Genomic DNA, 15007 nt, shown 5'->3' with positions numbered 1-15007 from the left:
AATGTCATCATTCTATTATACACGTGACAGCCGCCCACGTTCGCGACTGCGAATACATTTAATGTATGGATGCAAGGTGTGATACGGTGCGTCAGAAGTACTTCAGCTGATGCACTGCTTAAAGGCAGCAGGGTATCATTGCACCAGGTGATGCTGTGATGAATTGGGGTCCGTTACGGGTATGTCTTCGCTTCACGCCGCAGATGAATCTGCTAGTGAACTTACTATCAGATCTACATCTATATTCTACAAACTAGCTTACAGTGTGTGGCAGAGGGTACTTTCGTGTGATACTTTAGTGTACCACTGTCACTTCCCCACTTCTTTTGTTCCAGATGCATAAGATTCTCAGTGTAGGCTCGAATCTCTCTATTTTCATGATCTTTTCGCGATTTATATGTATTAAGAAACAATGTATTTTCTACTAGTGATGTCCGCTCTCGGAATTTTAAGTGTAGACCATAGCGCAAAAGAAAACGCCTGTCTTGTAGCGTCTGCCACTTGAGTTGACGTAACATCTACATGACGCTTATTAATTGAACCCGATGCGAAACGTGCTGCTCATCTTTGGGCATTCTCTGTTTCCTCCATCTATCAGATCTGGTAGGGATTCGACACTGATGAGCAATATTGAAGTATTGGTCGAACAAGTTTGTCTCATGTTACATGGATACTTTTTCACGATAAATCGTTATGATGTGAAGCGAGTCATTTTATGTTCCACCACAAATTGTGAGCATGGGGTTGATCTGAGATTCTGTTATAATTATCTTGAATAATTATCCTTTAGAATGTTGCTAGGTACGGTCGAGGCTGTCGCATGTGAAATGCAGTGAAGTGTACTGTTGTCGAGGTAATATGGGGCTCGCAATAGCTGTAGGGCACAATACCGTAAGCTGCGATGACTGCTGTCTGCGTCGCTCGCCAATCAAGCTCTCCCTACCCCTTGATGAAGGCAAGGATTCCTATTCGCCCCTAGTCTAATTATTGGTGTGGTACACCAGATAACCAGTCCACTGTGATGCCACTCAAAAATTCGCTCGCATGCATTTAACTATAAGTCTGTCCATTCACACCGCACAACAAGTGTGTCAGCCAACGCAGTGAACAACGCTTAATCGCAAGGACTCAGTATAGAGTCGCACTTTGATTCACTTTCGACAGAGGTGCTCTCCCAGTGAAGTACTGAGGAGAGACTTGTTCCTCGCTCCAAGAGCGACAACTGAACGGTGCCTCTCCACGCCAGACGTGAAGGGGTATATCTTTCGGTCTCTTCCATTACTCCTTCAGCTCCAGGCGTCAGAAATATCGTCTGCCAATCAGCACTGCTCTTCCAAAACAGGCGAATGACGTTTCGTTTAAGGCGACCAATCCGGAAATCTGTAGTATCGGCGTTTGGCGTTTGCTGTCTCCCTGTGAAAATCTCTGAAACTGCGTGCTATGTGTAAAGAATGCGTAGGCTGACCGCTTCCATACAATGTAGCGGAATTTGCTTTTGAGCCGAACATGGGGTCGTTTCTCCTTTCCCTCGGGCGAACGCTGTCCGCTCAACGGGCGGCCACCGACTGACGTAGATGGGTTGGGACTGGCATCCTGGCGTGCGGTTGCCTCTCTCGAACTAAAAGCTCCTGTGACCGTCATGTCGGGAATGTATGTGTGTACGCCAGCCTCGAGTATTTCAACCACAGTGCGCATTTGCGATTTATTAGTTATTTGCATATCGTTTACATGAATTCATACAACATTGACTTTATCATATCGAGTTTGGGTTCGAATGAAGCGTCTTGATGTGCAGAATATGTTTGTGCGGGCGGAATATGAATGCAATGAAGGTCAGGAGACCACGACGTCTTACAAAATTAATCTGTGAATATGGTGACATGGTGATTTTTTTAAAATTCCTCTACGAAACAGAAGGAGCTGTCAACAAAAAACTTTTACAATTTTTTTAGACTTTTACTTTTCTGTCTATCGCACATTTTATATCCCTGGGTAAATGATCAGAATTTTTTGTTACAGTGTCGAGAGTTTTGTAAGCTACTTCGTTTGTTGACGAGTTGCATTTCCTGAGGATTCTTCCAATGGACCTGGCTTATGCCTCATCCTCAATTAATTTTATGTGGTCTTGCCACTCCAAATTGTTCAGTACTGATACTCCCAGATATTTTGTGGAAGTAACTGCTTCCACTGATTGTTCTGCAATCGTCTAATAATACAGTAAAGGATCTTTCTTTCTCTGTATACGTAAAACGCTACATTTGCTTATGTTTCTTTCTCTGTATTCGTCAAACGCTACATTTGCTAATGTCGCTGGTCAATTTCCACACCCTGCAGCGAGACGTTGGGCCGTTGAATCTCTTCCTGCATTTTCTACAAATTTCTAGTTTTCCGAGTTTTCTGTATACAACGGCATAGTCAGCGAAAAGTCCCTTGGAACTTCTGTTTTTACTTTGTGCGTCGGTCTGTTTGCCCTTAACACCGCAGACCTTCGTCTACTTGACAAGACCATTTATGGGGTGCGATCAATTTGTTACCTATTTGCTTTCTCAGGACTGAGAGCAGACGGTTAAAAGCACTTTGGCTTAAAATACTCGACAATCCTTTTTCTGTGCCAACGGCCTTGCCGTAGTGCCAACACTGGTTCCCGTCAGATCACTGAAGTTTAGCGCTATCGGGCTGGGCTAGCACTTTGATGGGTGACCATCTGGTCTGCCGAGCGCTGTTGGGAAAGCAGGTTGCACTCAGCCTTTGTGAGGCAAACAGAGGAACTACTCGGTTGAGAAGTAGCGGCTCCGGTCTGGTAAACATACGGCCGGGAGAGCGGTGTGCTGACCACATGCACCTCCATATCCGCCTCCAGTGACGCCTGCGGGCTGAGGATGACACAGAGCCTGGTCGGTACCGGTTGGCCTTCCAAAGGCAGTTCGGACAGAGTTAAGTTCTTTTTCTGTGTGTGATACAGATGAAATCACTGTAAGGAACACACAACTCTAGTGGCTTCGGGGAGTGGAAGTGAGGTTGGTACCAGAAATGGCGACGTTTTCACAGCAGTAAAATCAAGTACTCATTTAAATCATTCGTTTTATCCGTTTGTGTGGTGTGACAACCACTGAAATTGATCCCCAGCTGAGATTTTTGGTAATTTCTTGATATGTGCAGGAAGTGGGTTCGTCTGTGTTGCAGCCAACCGTCGTGTTACAAAGATCCAGAACGAACTCATCCTCGCACTAATCTATCTGATAACATGCTTACGCAAATGAGACGTTGTGCATGATTGATGATTGAGTGTTAATAATATGGCCTCCGTAATTGACGTCAGAGTACTCAATCCAGCATGATGATCTAAAAATTTGGAAAGTGTCCTCCAAATGGTTGCCAAAAATGCTGACTGATAACCTCAACTATATGCGCTTGGCACTTCGCAAGATGATGATGACGTGTGATAAGGCTGGAACAGGATTTTCTTTTCAGCAGCAGTGGTCACGGATGAGACTCTGTTTCTGTTTTTCGAACATGAAACGAGCCACCTTTCAGCTGAGTTGAAGTACACATCACCGCCACTAGAAAATTCGGAAAGGACCTGTGCTAAAACATTATGGTGGCCATCTTTTGGAAAATGACGGCATCCTCACTCATAATGTACCAAAGGGCACTGCGATTCAGTCGCGAACTGCCAAGACGTTTTCAAGAATAAACTCGTTCAGTATTTGTGAGAAAGCCGCGCGGGGTTAGCCGAGCGGTCTAGGCGCTGCAGTCCTGGACTGTGCGGCTGGTCCCGGCGGAGGTTCGAGTCCTCCATCGGGCATGGCTGTGTGTGTTTGTCCTTAGGATTATTTAGGTTAAGTAGTGTGTAAGCTTAGGGACCGATGACCTTAGCAGTTAAGTCCCATAAGATTTCACACACACATTTGTGAGAAAAATAACTCTGAAATTATTTCTTGTTTCCTTGATCACCTGACTTGGCTGGCTAGTTTTGGCTTCTTGAAGGGAGGAAAGATGCACCGTGTCCACACATTCTTCATTCGTTTTGCTGTCATATGACCGATTTTCGACTGGTAAAAACGGTCTCCTAAACAATCATTCGCAGGCACCATGGAATCACGATGTCGACAAGGAGATTACGTTGAGAAATTACAGAAATCTCAATTTTTGTATGACTGTTCTGTGAAAAAAAATTGAAATTATCTGATTTTCGGAGACTGCTGGAGAAACGTTGAGACTGCTGCTGCCTAGTACACCTAGCGTTTCGCAAAGAAAGATTACTATCGTTCTTTGGTTTACAAGGATGTGAACGCCATCATGTTTGATGGCTGCGTACAAACCGTCAAAAGGAAACGAAGCAAACGTTACAGGAGAAGCTATTGAAATAGCTAAACTAGCGGTAGTGCACCACAACCAACGGACAAGCGCCTTCCATCAAAATTGTTGATCCATGTGGAAAAGGACGGAACCTTTATTGAATTTCTGTTTCGCTGCCGCTGCTCAACACACAAAAATTGTTCGTCACGTACGCATCTAGTCTACAAATGCCATATTAAGTACTGTGAGTCATTATTCCATATATCGTATTGGCCACCTCCTAAACGCTAATATTTCTATCACTTGTAACACGCAGAAGGGCATGCCCTGATGAGGTCACTATTTCCTGAAAGATGAATTAATAGATATGTAGCTGTTCTGTAAACAGATATAACAATAATTTCAACAATATTCATTATTAACTACTGATGATAACCACTGCATACGACAGATAAAAATAAGACGTTTGAAGGACTTTGCCAGTTTAACAATCTTAGGGTGCAGAAAGAGAAACATGACATGTCTACTGTATTATTGAATACGCTAGTAATCGCTACATGGTTTGTGTTTACCTCTCTTTTTTTTTCAGTGACTGGCATCAACGTTCATGTTGTGACTCCCTTAGTCTGCGTGGTCTGCATATTCTACACTTGTGTGGTAAGTAAGAATTTGTTTTGGGTGTACCTTCTGAAAATATATCGCCGAGGCACACACTTTGCAATAGCCACAAATCATTCCTTAAGTACAAAGCCTATTTAATATGCAACTTCCTGGCAGATTAAAACTGTGTGCCCGACCGAGACTCGAACTCGGGACCTTTGCCTTTCGCGGGCAAGTGCTCTACCATCTGAGCTACCGAAGCACGACTCACGCCCGGTCTCACAGCTTTACTTCTAACAGTAATCTCGTCTCCTACCTTCCAAACTTTACAGAAGCTCTCCTGCGAACCTTGCAGAACTAGCACTCCTGAAAGAAAGGATATTGCGGAGACATGACTTAGCCACAGCCTGGGGGATGTTTCCAGAATGAGATTTTCACTCTGCAGAGGAGTGTGCGCTGATATGAAACTTCCTGGCAGATTAAAACTGTGTGCCCGACCGAGACTCGAACTCGGGACCTTTGCCTTTCGCGGGCAAGTGCTCTACCATCTGAGTTACCGAAGCACGACTCACGCCCGGTCTCACAGCTTTACTTCTACCAGTATCTCGTCTCCTACCATCCAAACTTTACAGAAGCTCTCCTGCGAACCTTGCAGAACTAGCACTCCTGAAAGAAAGAATATTGCGGAGACATGGCTTAGCCACAGCCTGGGGGATGTTTCCAGAATGAGATTTTCACTCTGCAGCGGAGTGTGCGCCGATATGAAACTTCCTGGCAGATTAAAACTGTGTGCCCGACCGAGACTCGTACTCGGGACCTTTGCCTTTCGCGGGCAAGTGTTCTACCATCTGAGCTACCGAAGCACGACTCACGCCCGGTCTCACAGCTTTACTTCTACCAGTATCTCGTCTCCTACCTTCCAAACTTTACAGAAGCTCTCCTGCGATCCTTGCAGAACTAGCACTCCTGAAAGAAAGGATATTGCTTCGGTAGCTCGGTCCGGTCCCAGGTCGACGGGCACGTGCACCTTCCGCCGACCACTGGCGACAACATCGATGTACTGTGGAGACCTCACGCCCCACGTGTTGAGCAATTCGGCGGTACGTCCACCCGGCCTCCCGCATGCCCACTATACGCCCTCGCTCAAAGTCCGTCAACTGCACATACGGTTCACGTCCACGCTGTCGCGGCATGCTACCAGTGTTAAAGACTGCGATGGAGCTCCGTATGCCACGGCAAACTGGCTGACACTGACGGCGGCGGTGCACAAATGCTGCGCAGCTAGCGCAATTCGACGGCCAACACCGCGGTTCCTGGTGTGTCCGCTGTGCCGTGCGTGTGATCATTGCTTGTACAGCCCTCTCGCAGTGTCCGGAGCAAGTATGGTGGGTCTGACACACCGGTGTCAATGTGTTCTTTTTTCCATTTCCAGGAGTGTATATTACTATTTGCTTTTTATAGTTCACTCGTTCCGCTCTCTACTTTATTGGGTCGTCTCAGGATTTATTTTATTTTCTAGATCCTAGGATGATCTACATGTGAACATATGTCGATATACACCGTCCAGTAACGTTAATATGACCACATGTCAAAAGCATGAATAACAGCCTTCTGCAGCACAGACGTGCAGGAAGAGTGTCAGTGAGGTTGTGGAAGGTACAGGCAGGGATGTGGAACCACGCCAACTCTAATGAAGGGGGACGTTGCGTCACTTTTCGCGGTTCAGGATCCAAAGCATGGACAGCCCGATCTAAGTGGTACTACAGATACCTGATTGCGTTTAAATACAAGGAATTTGGTGGCCAGGGGAGCACGGTAAACTAATCATGGTGGTCTTTGAAGTACATTCGTGTACTGTGAACTGTGTGACACATTACATTATCCTGCTGGTAGATTCCGTTGCACTTAGTCCCCAAGGACAGATGCGTACAGGACAGATGCCTTTCAGAACGACGAGGTAACCCACAGAACGCATCGAAAACTTTCCCCGAAACCATAATGCCCCCTTCTCCGGCCTGGATCCTTCTTATGATTGTTGGAAGTGCCATGCACACCAACGGCCATCGGTCCAATGGGGCATAGAACATAATTCATCTAAAAAGGTAACCTGTCGCCACTTAGTGGACATCCATTTACGATGTACAGCACTCAGGATGGATGCATGAAGAGATGCCAGCTGCAGAGATTGTATGTAGCTACATTCGATGATCAAATGTTGAGGAGGTGGTATTGATAGCCACATGGTTCATGTGGCTGGCCAGTTGCCCAACGGCTGCAGCCTGTTTTCCTGTACACATCTCCACAGCTGTCGTTCACCGCTGTCAATATGGCCCATGGTGCACGACAGTTGCCTTAATGCCCGTTTAGGATAGGGCCATTTTGCCGTGCGCGGAATACATTAGCCACGGCAGTTTACAAAACTTATCCATTGTGAAAATTCTTCCACTCTTCACCCAAACACCATTAACCCTGCCCGTTTGGGAATCAGATTGCTCCGATTCCACATTACTACAACGACTGCAGTGTTGTCTGCGTCCCCCAACACGCTTCATATACCCTTCACAGCTAGCGCTGTCACATTCCGCCTGTGAGTGGTTACTCCACGTTGACGTGGAACACAGTCAGTAGTCACTTAATGTGACTGATCTGAGCATCTATACCTCTTCATATTCATTAATTTTCATTAATGTTGTACACTGAAGAGCCAAATAAACTGGTACACCTTCCTAATATCGTGGAGGGCCCACCCGAGTACGCAGAAGTGCCGCAACAAAACGTAACATGAACTCAACTAATGTCTGAAGTAATGCTGGAGGGAACTGACACCATGAATCCTGTAGGGCTGCCCATAAATCCGTAAGAGTACGAGGGTGTGGAGCCTCTTCTGAACAGCACGTTACAAGGCATCCCAGATATCCTCAATAATGTTCATGTCTGCGGAGTTTGGCGGCCAGTGGAAATGTTTAAACTCAGAAGAGAGCACCTGGAGCCTCAATTGGAGTAGTTCTGGACGTTTGGGGGTGTCGCATTGCCCTGCTGAAATTGCCCAAGTCCTTCGGAATGCACAATGGACATGAATGGATGCTGGTGATGAGGCAGGATGCTTAAGAACGTGTTACCTGTTAGAGTCGTATCTAGTCGTATCAGGAGTCCCCTATCACTCCAACTGCACACGCCCCACACAATTTCAGAGCCTCCACAGGCTTGAGCAGTCTTCTGCTGATATGCAGAGTCCACAGATTCGTAAGGTTGTCTCCCTACCCGTACACGTCCGTCCGCTCGATACAATTTGAACCGAGACTCGTCCGACCAAGCAACATGTTTCCAGTCATCAACAGTCCAATGTCGGTGCTGACAGGCCTAGCGAGGCGTAAAGCTTTGTGTCGTGCAGTCTTCAAGAGTACACGAGTGGGCGTTCTGCTCCGAAAGCCCATACCGATGATGTTTCGTTGAATGGTTCGCATGCTAACACTTGTTGATGACCCAGCACTGAAACCTGAAGCAATTTGTGGAAAGATTGCACTTCTGTCACGCTGAACGATTCTCTTCAGTCGTCGTTGGTCCCGTTCTTCGAACATCTGCGACGTTGGAGTTTTGATGTTTTACCAGATCCTGATATTCACGGTACACTCGTGAATTCGTCGTGTGGGAAAATCCCCACTTCATCGTCGCCTCGGAGATGCTGTGTCACATTGCTCTTGCACCGACTATAGCACCACGTTTAAACTCACTTAAATCTTGATAATCTACCATTGTAGCAACATTATCTGATCTAACACCTGCGTTAGGCACTCGTTGTCTCATGTAGGCGTTGCCAACCGCAGCGCCGTATTTTGCCTGTTTACATATCTCTGTGTTTGGATACGCTTGCCTACATTAGTGTCTTTGGCGCTTTGGTGTAAATATTTTGTACCGTATATCTATGTTGCTTGGTTTTTTAACGATAGGACCACTGATTTTTCCATTGTGAGGTGAGTAATGTGACGTGAAAAGCTACTGGCGCTAGGTAGAATACAATGCGATCAGAAAAACGATGTTTGAAGTAAAATCATGTGATGCAAAATCGGTGTCAAATAGTTTCCAGGCAGTGAAACATTTTCACTATAGATGTCCTAAGTATACAGTCACTACTTGCGTTCATCTGTAATCAATAATTATGTTCATATATTACTGAAGTAGTAGAACACTTTCACTACACGATGCATATCAATAGCGCACACCATAAATATAAAAAAAAGTCTCATGGGTACAGATCAATGCAGTGCAGGTGTAATGTCTCTTGCAGCGGTCTCTCCGCGATATTTTCAGAAATTTTATAAATTATATAACTCAGTACATATCTCGAAATATCTCTTCTTATCTTACCGATTGAAAGAGGACTTCTTGCGGATTGGTCGTGAAAGAGAGAGGCATCTGTCCTGTACGCATCTGTCCTTGGGGACTAAGTGCAACGGAATCTACCAGCAGGATAATGTAATGTGTCACACAGTTCACAGTACACGAATGTACTTCAAAGACCACCATGATTAGTTTACCGTGCTCCCCTGGCCACCAAATTCCTTGTATTTAAACGCAATCAGGTATCTGTAGTACCACTTAGATCGGGCTGTCCATGCTTTGGATCCTGAACCGCGAAAAGTGACGCAACGTCCCCCTTCATTAGAGTTGGCGTGGCTCCACATCCCTGCCTGTACCTTCCACAACCTCGCTGACACTCTTCCTGCACGTCTGCGCTGCAGAAGGCTGTTATTCATGCTTTTGACATGTGGTCATATTAACGTTACTGGACGGTGTATATCGACATATGTTCATATGTAGATCATCCTAGGATCTAGAAAATAAAATAAATCCTGAGACGACCCAATAAAGTAGAGAGCGGAACGAGTGAACTATAAAAAGCAAATAGTAATATACACTCCTGGAAATGGAAAAAAGAACACATTGACACCGATGTGTCAGACCCACCATACTTGCTCCGGACACTGCGAGAGGGCTGTACAAGCAATGATCACACGCACGGCACAGCGGACACACCAGGAACCGCGGTGTTGGCCGTCGAATTGCGCTAGCTGCGCAGCATTTGTGCACCGCCGCCGTCAGTGTCAGCCAGTTTGCCGTGGCATACGGAGCTCCATCGCAGTCTTTAACACTGGTAGCATGCCGCGACAGCGTGGACGTGAACCGTATGTGCAGTTGACGGACTTTGAGCGAGGGCGTATAGTGGGCATGCGGGAGGCCGGGTGGTCGTACCACCGAATTGCTCAACACGTGGGGCGTGAGGTCTCCACAGTACATCGATGTTGTCGCCAGTGGTCGGCGGAAGGTGCACGTGCCCGTCGACCTGGGACCGGACCGCAGCGACGCACGGATGCACGCCAAGACCGTAGGATACTACGCAGTGCCGTAGGGGACCGCACCGCCACTTCCCAGCAAATTAGGGACACTGTTGCTCCTGGGGTATCGGCGAGGACCATTCGCAACCGTCTCCATGAAGCTGGGCTACGGTTCCGCACACCGTTAGGCCGTCTTCCGCTCACGCCCCAACATCGTGCAGCCCGCCTCCAGTGGTGTCGCGACAGGCGTGAATGGAGGGACGAATGGAGACGTGTCGTCTTCAGCGATGAGAGTCGCTTCTGCCTTGGTGCCAATGATGGTCGTATGCGTGTTTGGCGCCGTGCAGGTGAGCGCCACAATCAGGACTGCATACGACCGAGGCACACAGGGCCAACACCCGGCATCATGGTGTGGGGAGCGATCTCCTACACTGGCCCTACACCACTAGTGATCGTCGAGGGGACACTGAATAGTGCACGGTACATCCAAACCGTCATCGAACCCATCGTTCTACCATTCCTAGACCGGCAAGGGAACTTGCTGTTCCAACAGGACAATGCAAGTCCGCATGTATCCCGTGCCACCCAACGTGCTCTAGAAGGTGTAAGTCAACTACCCTGGCCAGCAAGATCTCCGGATCTGTCCTCCATTGAGCATGTTTGGGACTGGATGAAGCGTCGTCTCACGCGGTCTGCACGTCCAGCACGAACGCTGGTCCAACTGAGGCGCCAGGTGGAAATGGCATGGCAAGCCGTTCCACAGGACTACATCCAGCATCTCTACGATCGTCTCCATGGGAGAATAGCAGCCTGCATTGCTGCGAAAGGTGGATATACACTGTACTAGTGCCGACATTGTGCATGCTCTGTTGCCTGTGTCTATGTGCCTGTGGTTCTGTCAGTGTGATCATGTGATGTATCTGACCCCAGGAATGTGTCAATAAAGTTCCCCCTTCCTGGGACAATGAATTCACGGTGTTCTTATTTCAATTTCCAGGAGTGTAGTAAAAAAATATGTTTGAAAAATTTGACAAGAAAAGTTTGTATGTCGAAAGCTCATTTAAGGAAGTAAAATAAGTTTTAGAAAATGAATGGTAGGGGAGTGGTAGAAGATATGAATGATAAGATTAGTGAAGTACTGTTTTTGCTGCAAGTATGTTTAGAGGTGGTCAGCGATATGCTCAATATAAGAATTCGATAAGAGTGCACAGCAGAATTGAGATACAGATTTTTTCATAATTCTGGTCTTCTGCCACTACTGCAAGTGGTTTCATCAGCGCATGTGATACTGGTAACAAGAAAACAATATTATACGACTTGGTCAATGCGTGAGATGTTTCACAAAAATATTGCCTAGGCACTGAAGTGAAATAGCTACGATGATGACAGGAGCTAAAGAAACGAATCAAAATTCTTGCCATGGCCAGTATTTGAACGCAGGTTTACTTGTTTACTGGGCAGGTGTGCTAGCCATTACACCACCATAGCGGTATAGGTAACGAAGCTGCACAGGCTACCCTAGTCAAACGCTCTTCCAAAATCAAACTTCAGTTCACTTCTTCAACTCTTTTTCCCCTTCTTAAATCGTCACTATTGCCAAGACTCTCCAGTATGGGAATAGCATCACACCATTGGAAGTCCAACGCTGGAGTGCTATTCCAATACCAGAGAGCCTTGGCAATAGTGACGATTTAAGATGAGGAAAATAATTTGAAGATGTGAATTGAAGGTTGTTTTAGGGCGGGCGCTGGACTAGGCTAGCCCATGTAGGTGTGACGCTTCTATCTCTATGGTGGTGTTATGGCTTGCACATCTGCCTAGTATCAGAGCAGACCCAGGTTGAGGTTCCAGCTGTGGCACAAGTTTTGATTCACTTCTTCAGCTTCTATTATTACCGTAGATAAAGTTGAGTCTCAAATGTCTCAAGAAAAATTTAATTATGTCAGATCTATGAAACAGCTATACTTGTTATTAAGCGTAAGTAGGAAGTGAGGACAGCATTCTACATATGTACTCGTATGTAGAGCACAGGATTTTATGGAAGTAAAGAGTGAGCTGCGGAGAAACAGGAGAAGAAATGAAAATTTTCTGAAACAAGCTACTAGAGAGGAATGTTACTATTTTTAGTTGAAAATGAAAAAGTGTTGGTAATAACAGTAGTAATACATCTCGCCTTCAGGAACATACATGAATCCTGAAATAGCTGGAGATGGGAAACAAGAATAGGGCGCTCTGGGGGAATGGATATGTAAACAGTGATAATAGTATCGAATAAACGGTATAGGTACACAATGATTAAAATATTATGTGAAGAGATGAAGGAACGCAACCAGTCAAAAGTCTGTCTGTTTATAAACATATATGTACTGCTGACATTACTACTGCTAAAATATTACTTTTCCACATTTCAGACCACAATTTCCTTCTGACATCAATAGCCTTTCAGAGATTAGAATACTCTCTTACGATATAAGACGATTGTCACACAGTAATCAACACGATATAATTTATGTATTTACTATTCTTCTCAGTTCACTGTTTCAGATCGACAGTTCTCTTCAACTGATACTAGGATAACAACTAAGAACGTAACTAGTACTACTACTACTAGCACAGTTAAGACAATATTTAAACCACAGCAATAATTAGTACCACTACATTTAGTAAACGTTGGATTCAAGTTAAAATACTAATCCTACTAGTTGTTCTAACGAAACATTGATTTTCCTAAGTAATTTTTGAATCTTAATATTGTAGCCTGGAGTTGTCACGTACTAAGTAATTTGGTAAATAAAAGAAAGGAAGGAATTTATACTTTTAAATTCCGTTTACATATAACTAGGCATTAGATCTACAGAATGTTTTCGACAGGTGTGTTTTTCTACTGTATCCAGATAAACACTGTGTCCCATTTGTCTCGACGATCCAAACTAATTTTCATCCAGAAACAAAGAAGAAATGTATCTTGTAGTACGCATTTTTTAAAATTGTACCCTACGTTTTTTATTCGTTAATAGGGTTCACTGTCGAAGAAACGGTAGAAATGTTACGCAGTTATAGACAATGTAAGTTAGCAGAAAAGTAATGGCAATAATGCTTTCTTATTTACAATACGGATACATGTAGTGCAGCTCTGTAGAGCTTTTAAATGATATACGGCATTTCTACCTTTCGTTAGATGGAGGTACTTGCACAAACCGTCAACTGAAGGGAATTAACTAAATGACTGATATGCATTTTCCTTGCGCTTCCATTTGTTTACTGTCATATCTAGTAAGTGAACGAGTCACGTGACAGTGATCTACTACAGGAGATTCAAAGTTAATTTTGTGCTCCTCTTTTAATACCGTTATGTTTACGTGCACTGCAATACGTTTATGAACAGGGCGTGAGGAGAGAAAGTGATTTATCGAATAAAAAACATAGGGTTCTGTTAGAAATGTCGTACTGCTCTTAATGTCTTAGTAAGGAACGAAGTTACAAATAAGGCAATGAGGGTTAGTAATGTCATTTTGGTAGCTAAACAACATGTGTTTGACGCATTTTTTATTTTGCTTCTGAAGAAAATGTTGTTTGGGGTGGTCATGCAAAATGGGACGCACTGTAAAGCGATTTGGTAGAATTTTCTACCATCGATATTCAGGCAGCCCATTGGTGTATAATAAAGTGTTCGCCACCGTTCGTTGTTTCGTTATTGCATTTTTGACAGATTATCTCTCTTTTTGTCATTGTAATTTAAGTAAGATCTCACTTCAGTAAGGCTGTAGCAGCCCTAAATATCAACCTATTATGTGGCAGATCTGGTTGATTTTCGTTGAGACGTTAGTGACAGACTAGAAATCAGGTCGGGGTTTTTTTCTGTTTATCTCTTCTTTGACCTTTGACACTCGTTTGTTAATGTTGCAAATGAAAAGTCTCACCGTGGTTGTGAGTCAATCTTCAACTGTCTAAGTCTGCAGAGGGCAATCCCATGCCCCATACAAACCTCACAAAAACATCACTAATTGTTTTGCGACGTTTTAGTGACGTTTTTATCCCTGCAAAACCACATGTTTCAATCATGGATTTGGAAAAGCTCTAAAAATCACTGTAGCGAACATATAGTCTTACGTTTATAAATTGTCATTTTATGTTTTTAAGGTTTTATACTTTCATTGTTTTTTTTTTTAATTTGCAATATTTAATGATTTTTCATGGACTTCTAGGTCCTCTACGCAGTTGCACTACTGTAATTTTGCATTCTTTACGTCTTTCGCTATTTACACATCCGTTGATTCAGGCCTATACTTTTAATATTTAACAAGAAAAATTGATACAATTTTTATGCCTATACTTTGAAAGTAAGACCTTATGAACTTATGCTTTCAAAGTTACACACATTGAAAATGATGAGGCACTAATTCACTTTTCACTACTTTAGTTGCACTTTTGTACCCTACTGTTTCATCCCCTTTAACAGTTTCGTGCATCCATTGTCGTATTTTAACAGATGAGATTTTACACAATTGACTTTTTGCAGTTTTAGTATGAGCCACTCCGTTGTTAAACCCGTAGCTCTCTGACACTAACCCTCCTTATACTCCCCCCCCCCTCCCTTCACCTCTTTGCCAGCTCTCAATCCTGCTGGTTCAATTTTTCAATTTTATCTATTTCATGTCGATTACATTTTACACGCGCATTATCCTACACTATAAGCATTTTATGGAGAATTTTTACATAATTATACTTTCTATAAAGTTAGCACGACCGTTTTTGTTAAGTTCATGATATCCCTG

The 15007-nt window shown here is 44.4% G+C and overlaps 1 protein-coding gene across 1 annotated transcript in view; it reads left to right on the top strand.

Moving 5' to 3' along the window:
• Positions 1 to 15007, top strand: part of LOC126100621 (sodium-coupled monocarboxylate transporter 1-like) — a 206607-nt gene that overhangs the window by 93642 nt on the left and 97958 nt on the right. Inside the window, exon 6 of the mRNA XM_049911247.1 lies at positions 4889 to 4956. Coding sequence (XP_049767204.1) covers positions 4889 to 4956 — 68 coding nt within the window. The remainder of the gene's footprint in view (positions 1 to 4888; positions 4957 to 15007) is intronic.

Source organism: Schistocerca cancellata, chromosome 9, assembly GCF_023864275.1.
Source record: "Schistocerca cancellata isolate TAMUIC-IGC-003103 chromosome 9, iqSchCanc2.1, whole genome shotgun sequence".
NCBI lineage: Eukaryota > Metazoa > Arthropoda > Insecta > Orthoptera > Acrididae > Schistocerca > Schistocerca cancellata.
The sequence above is the reverse complement of the archived record's forward strand: the minus strand, read 5'-3'. Positions and strand labels throughout refer to the sequence as shown.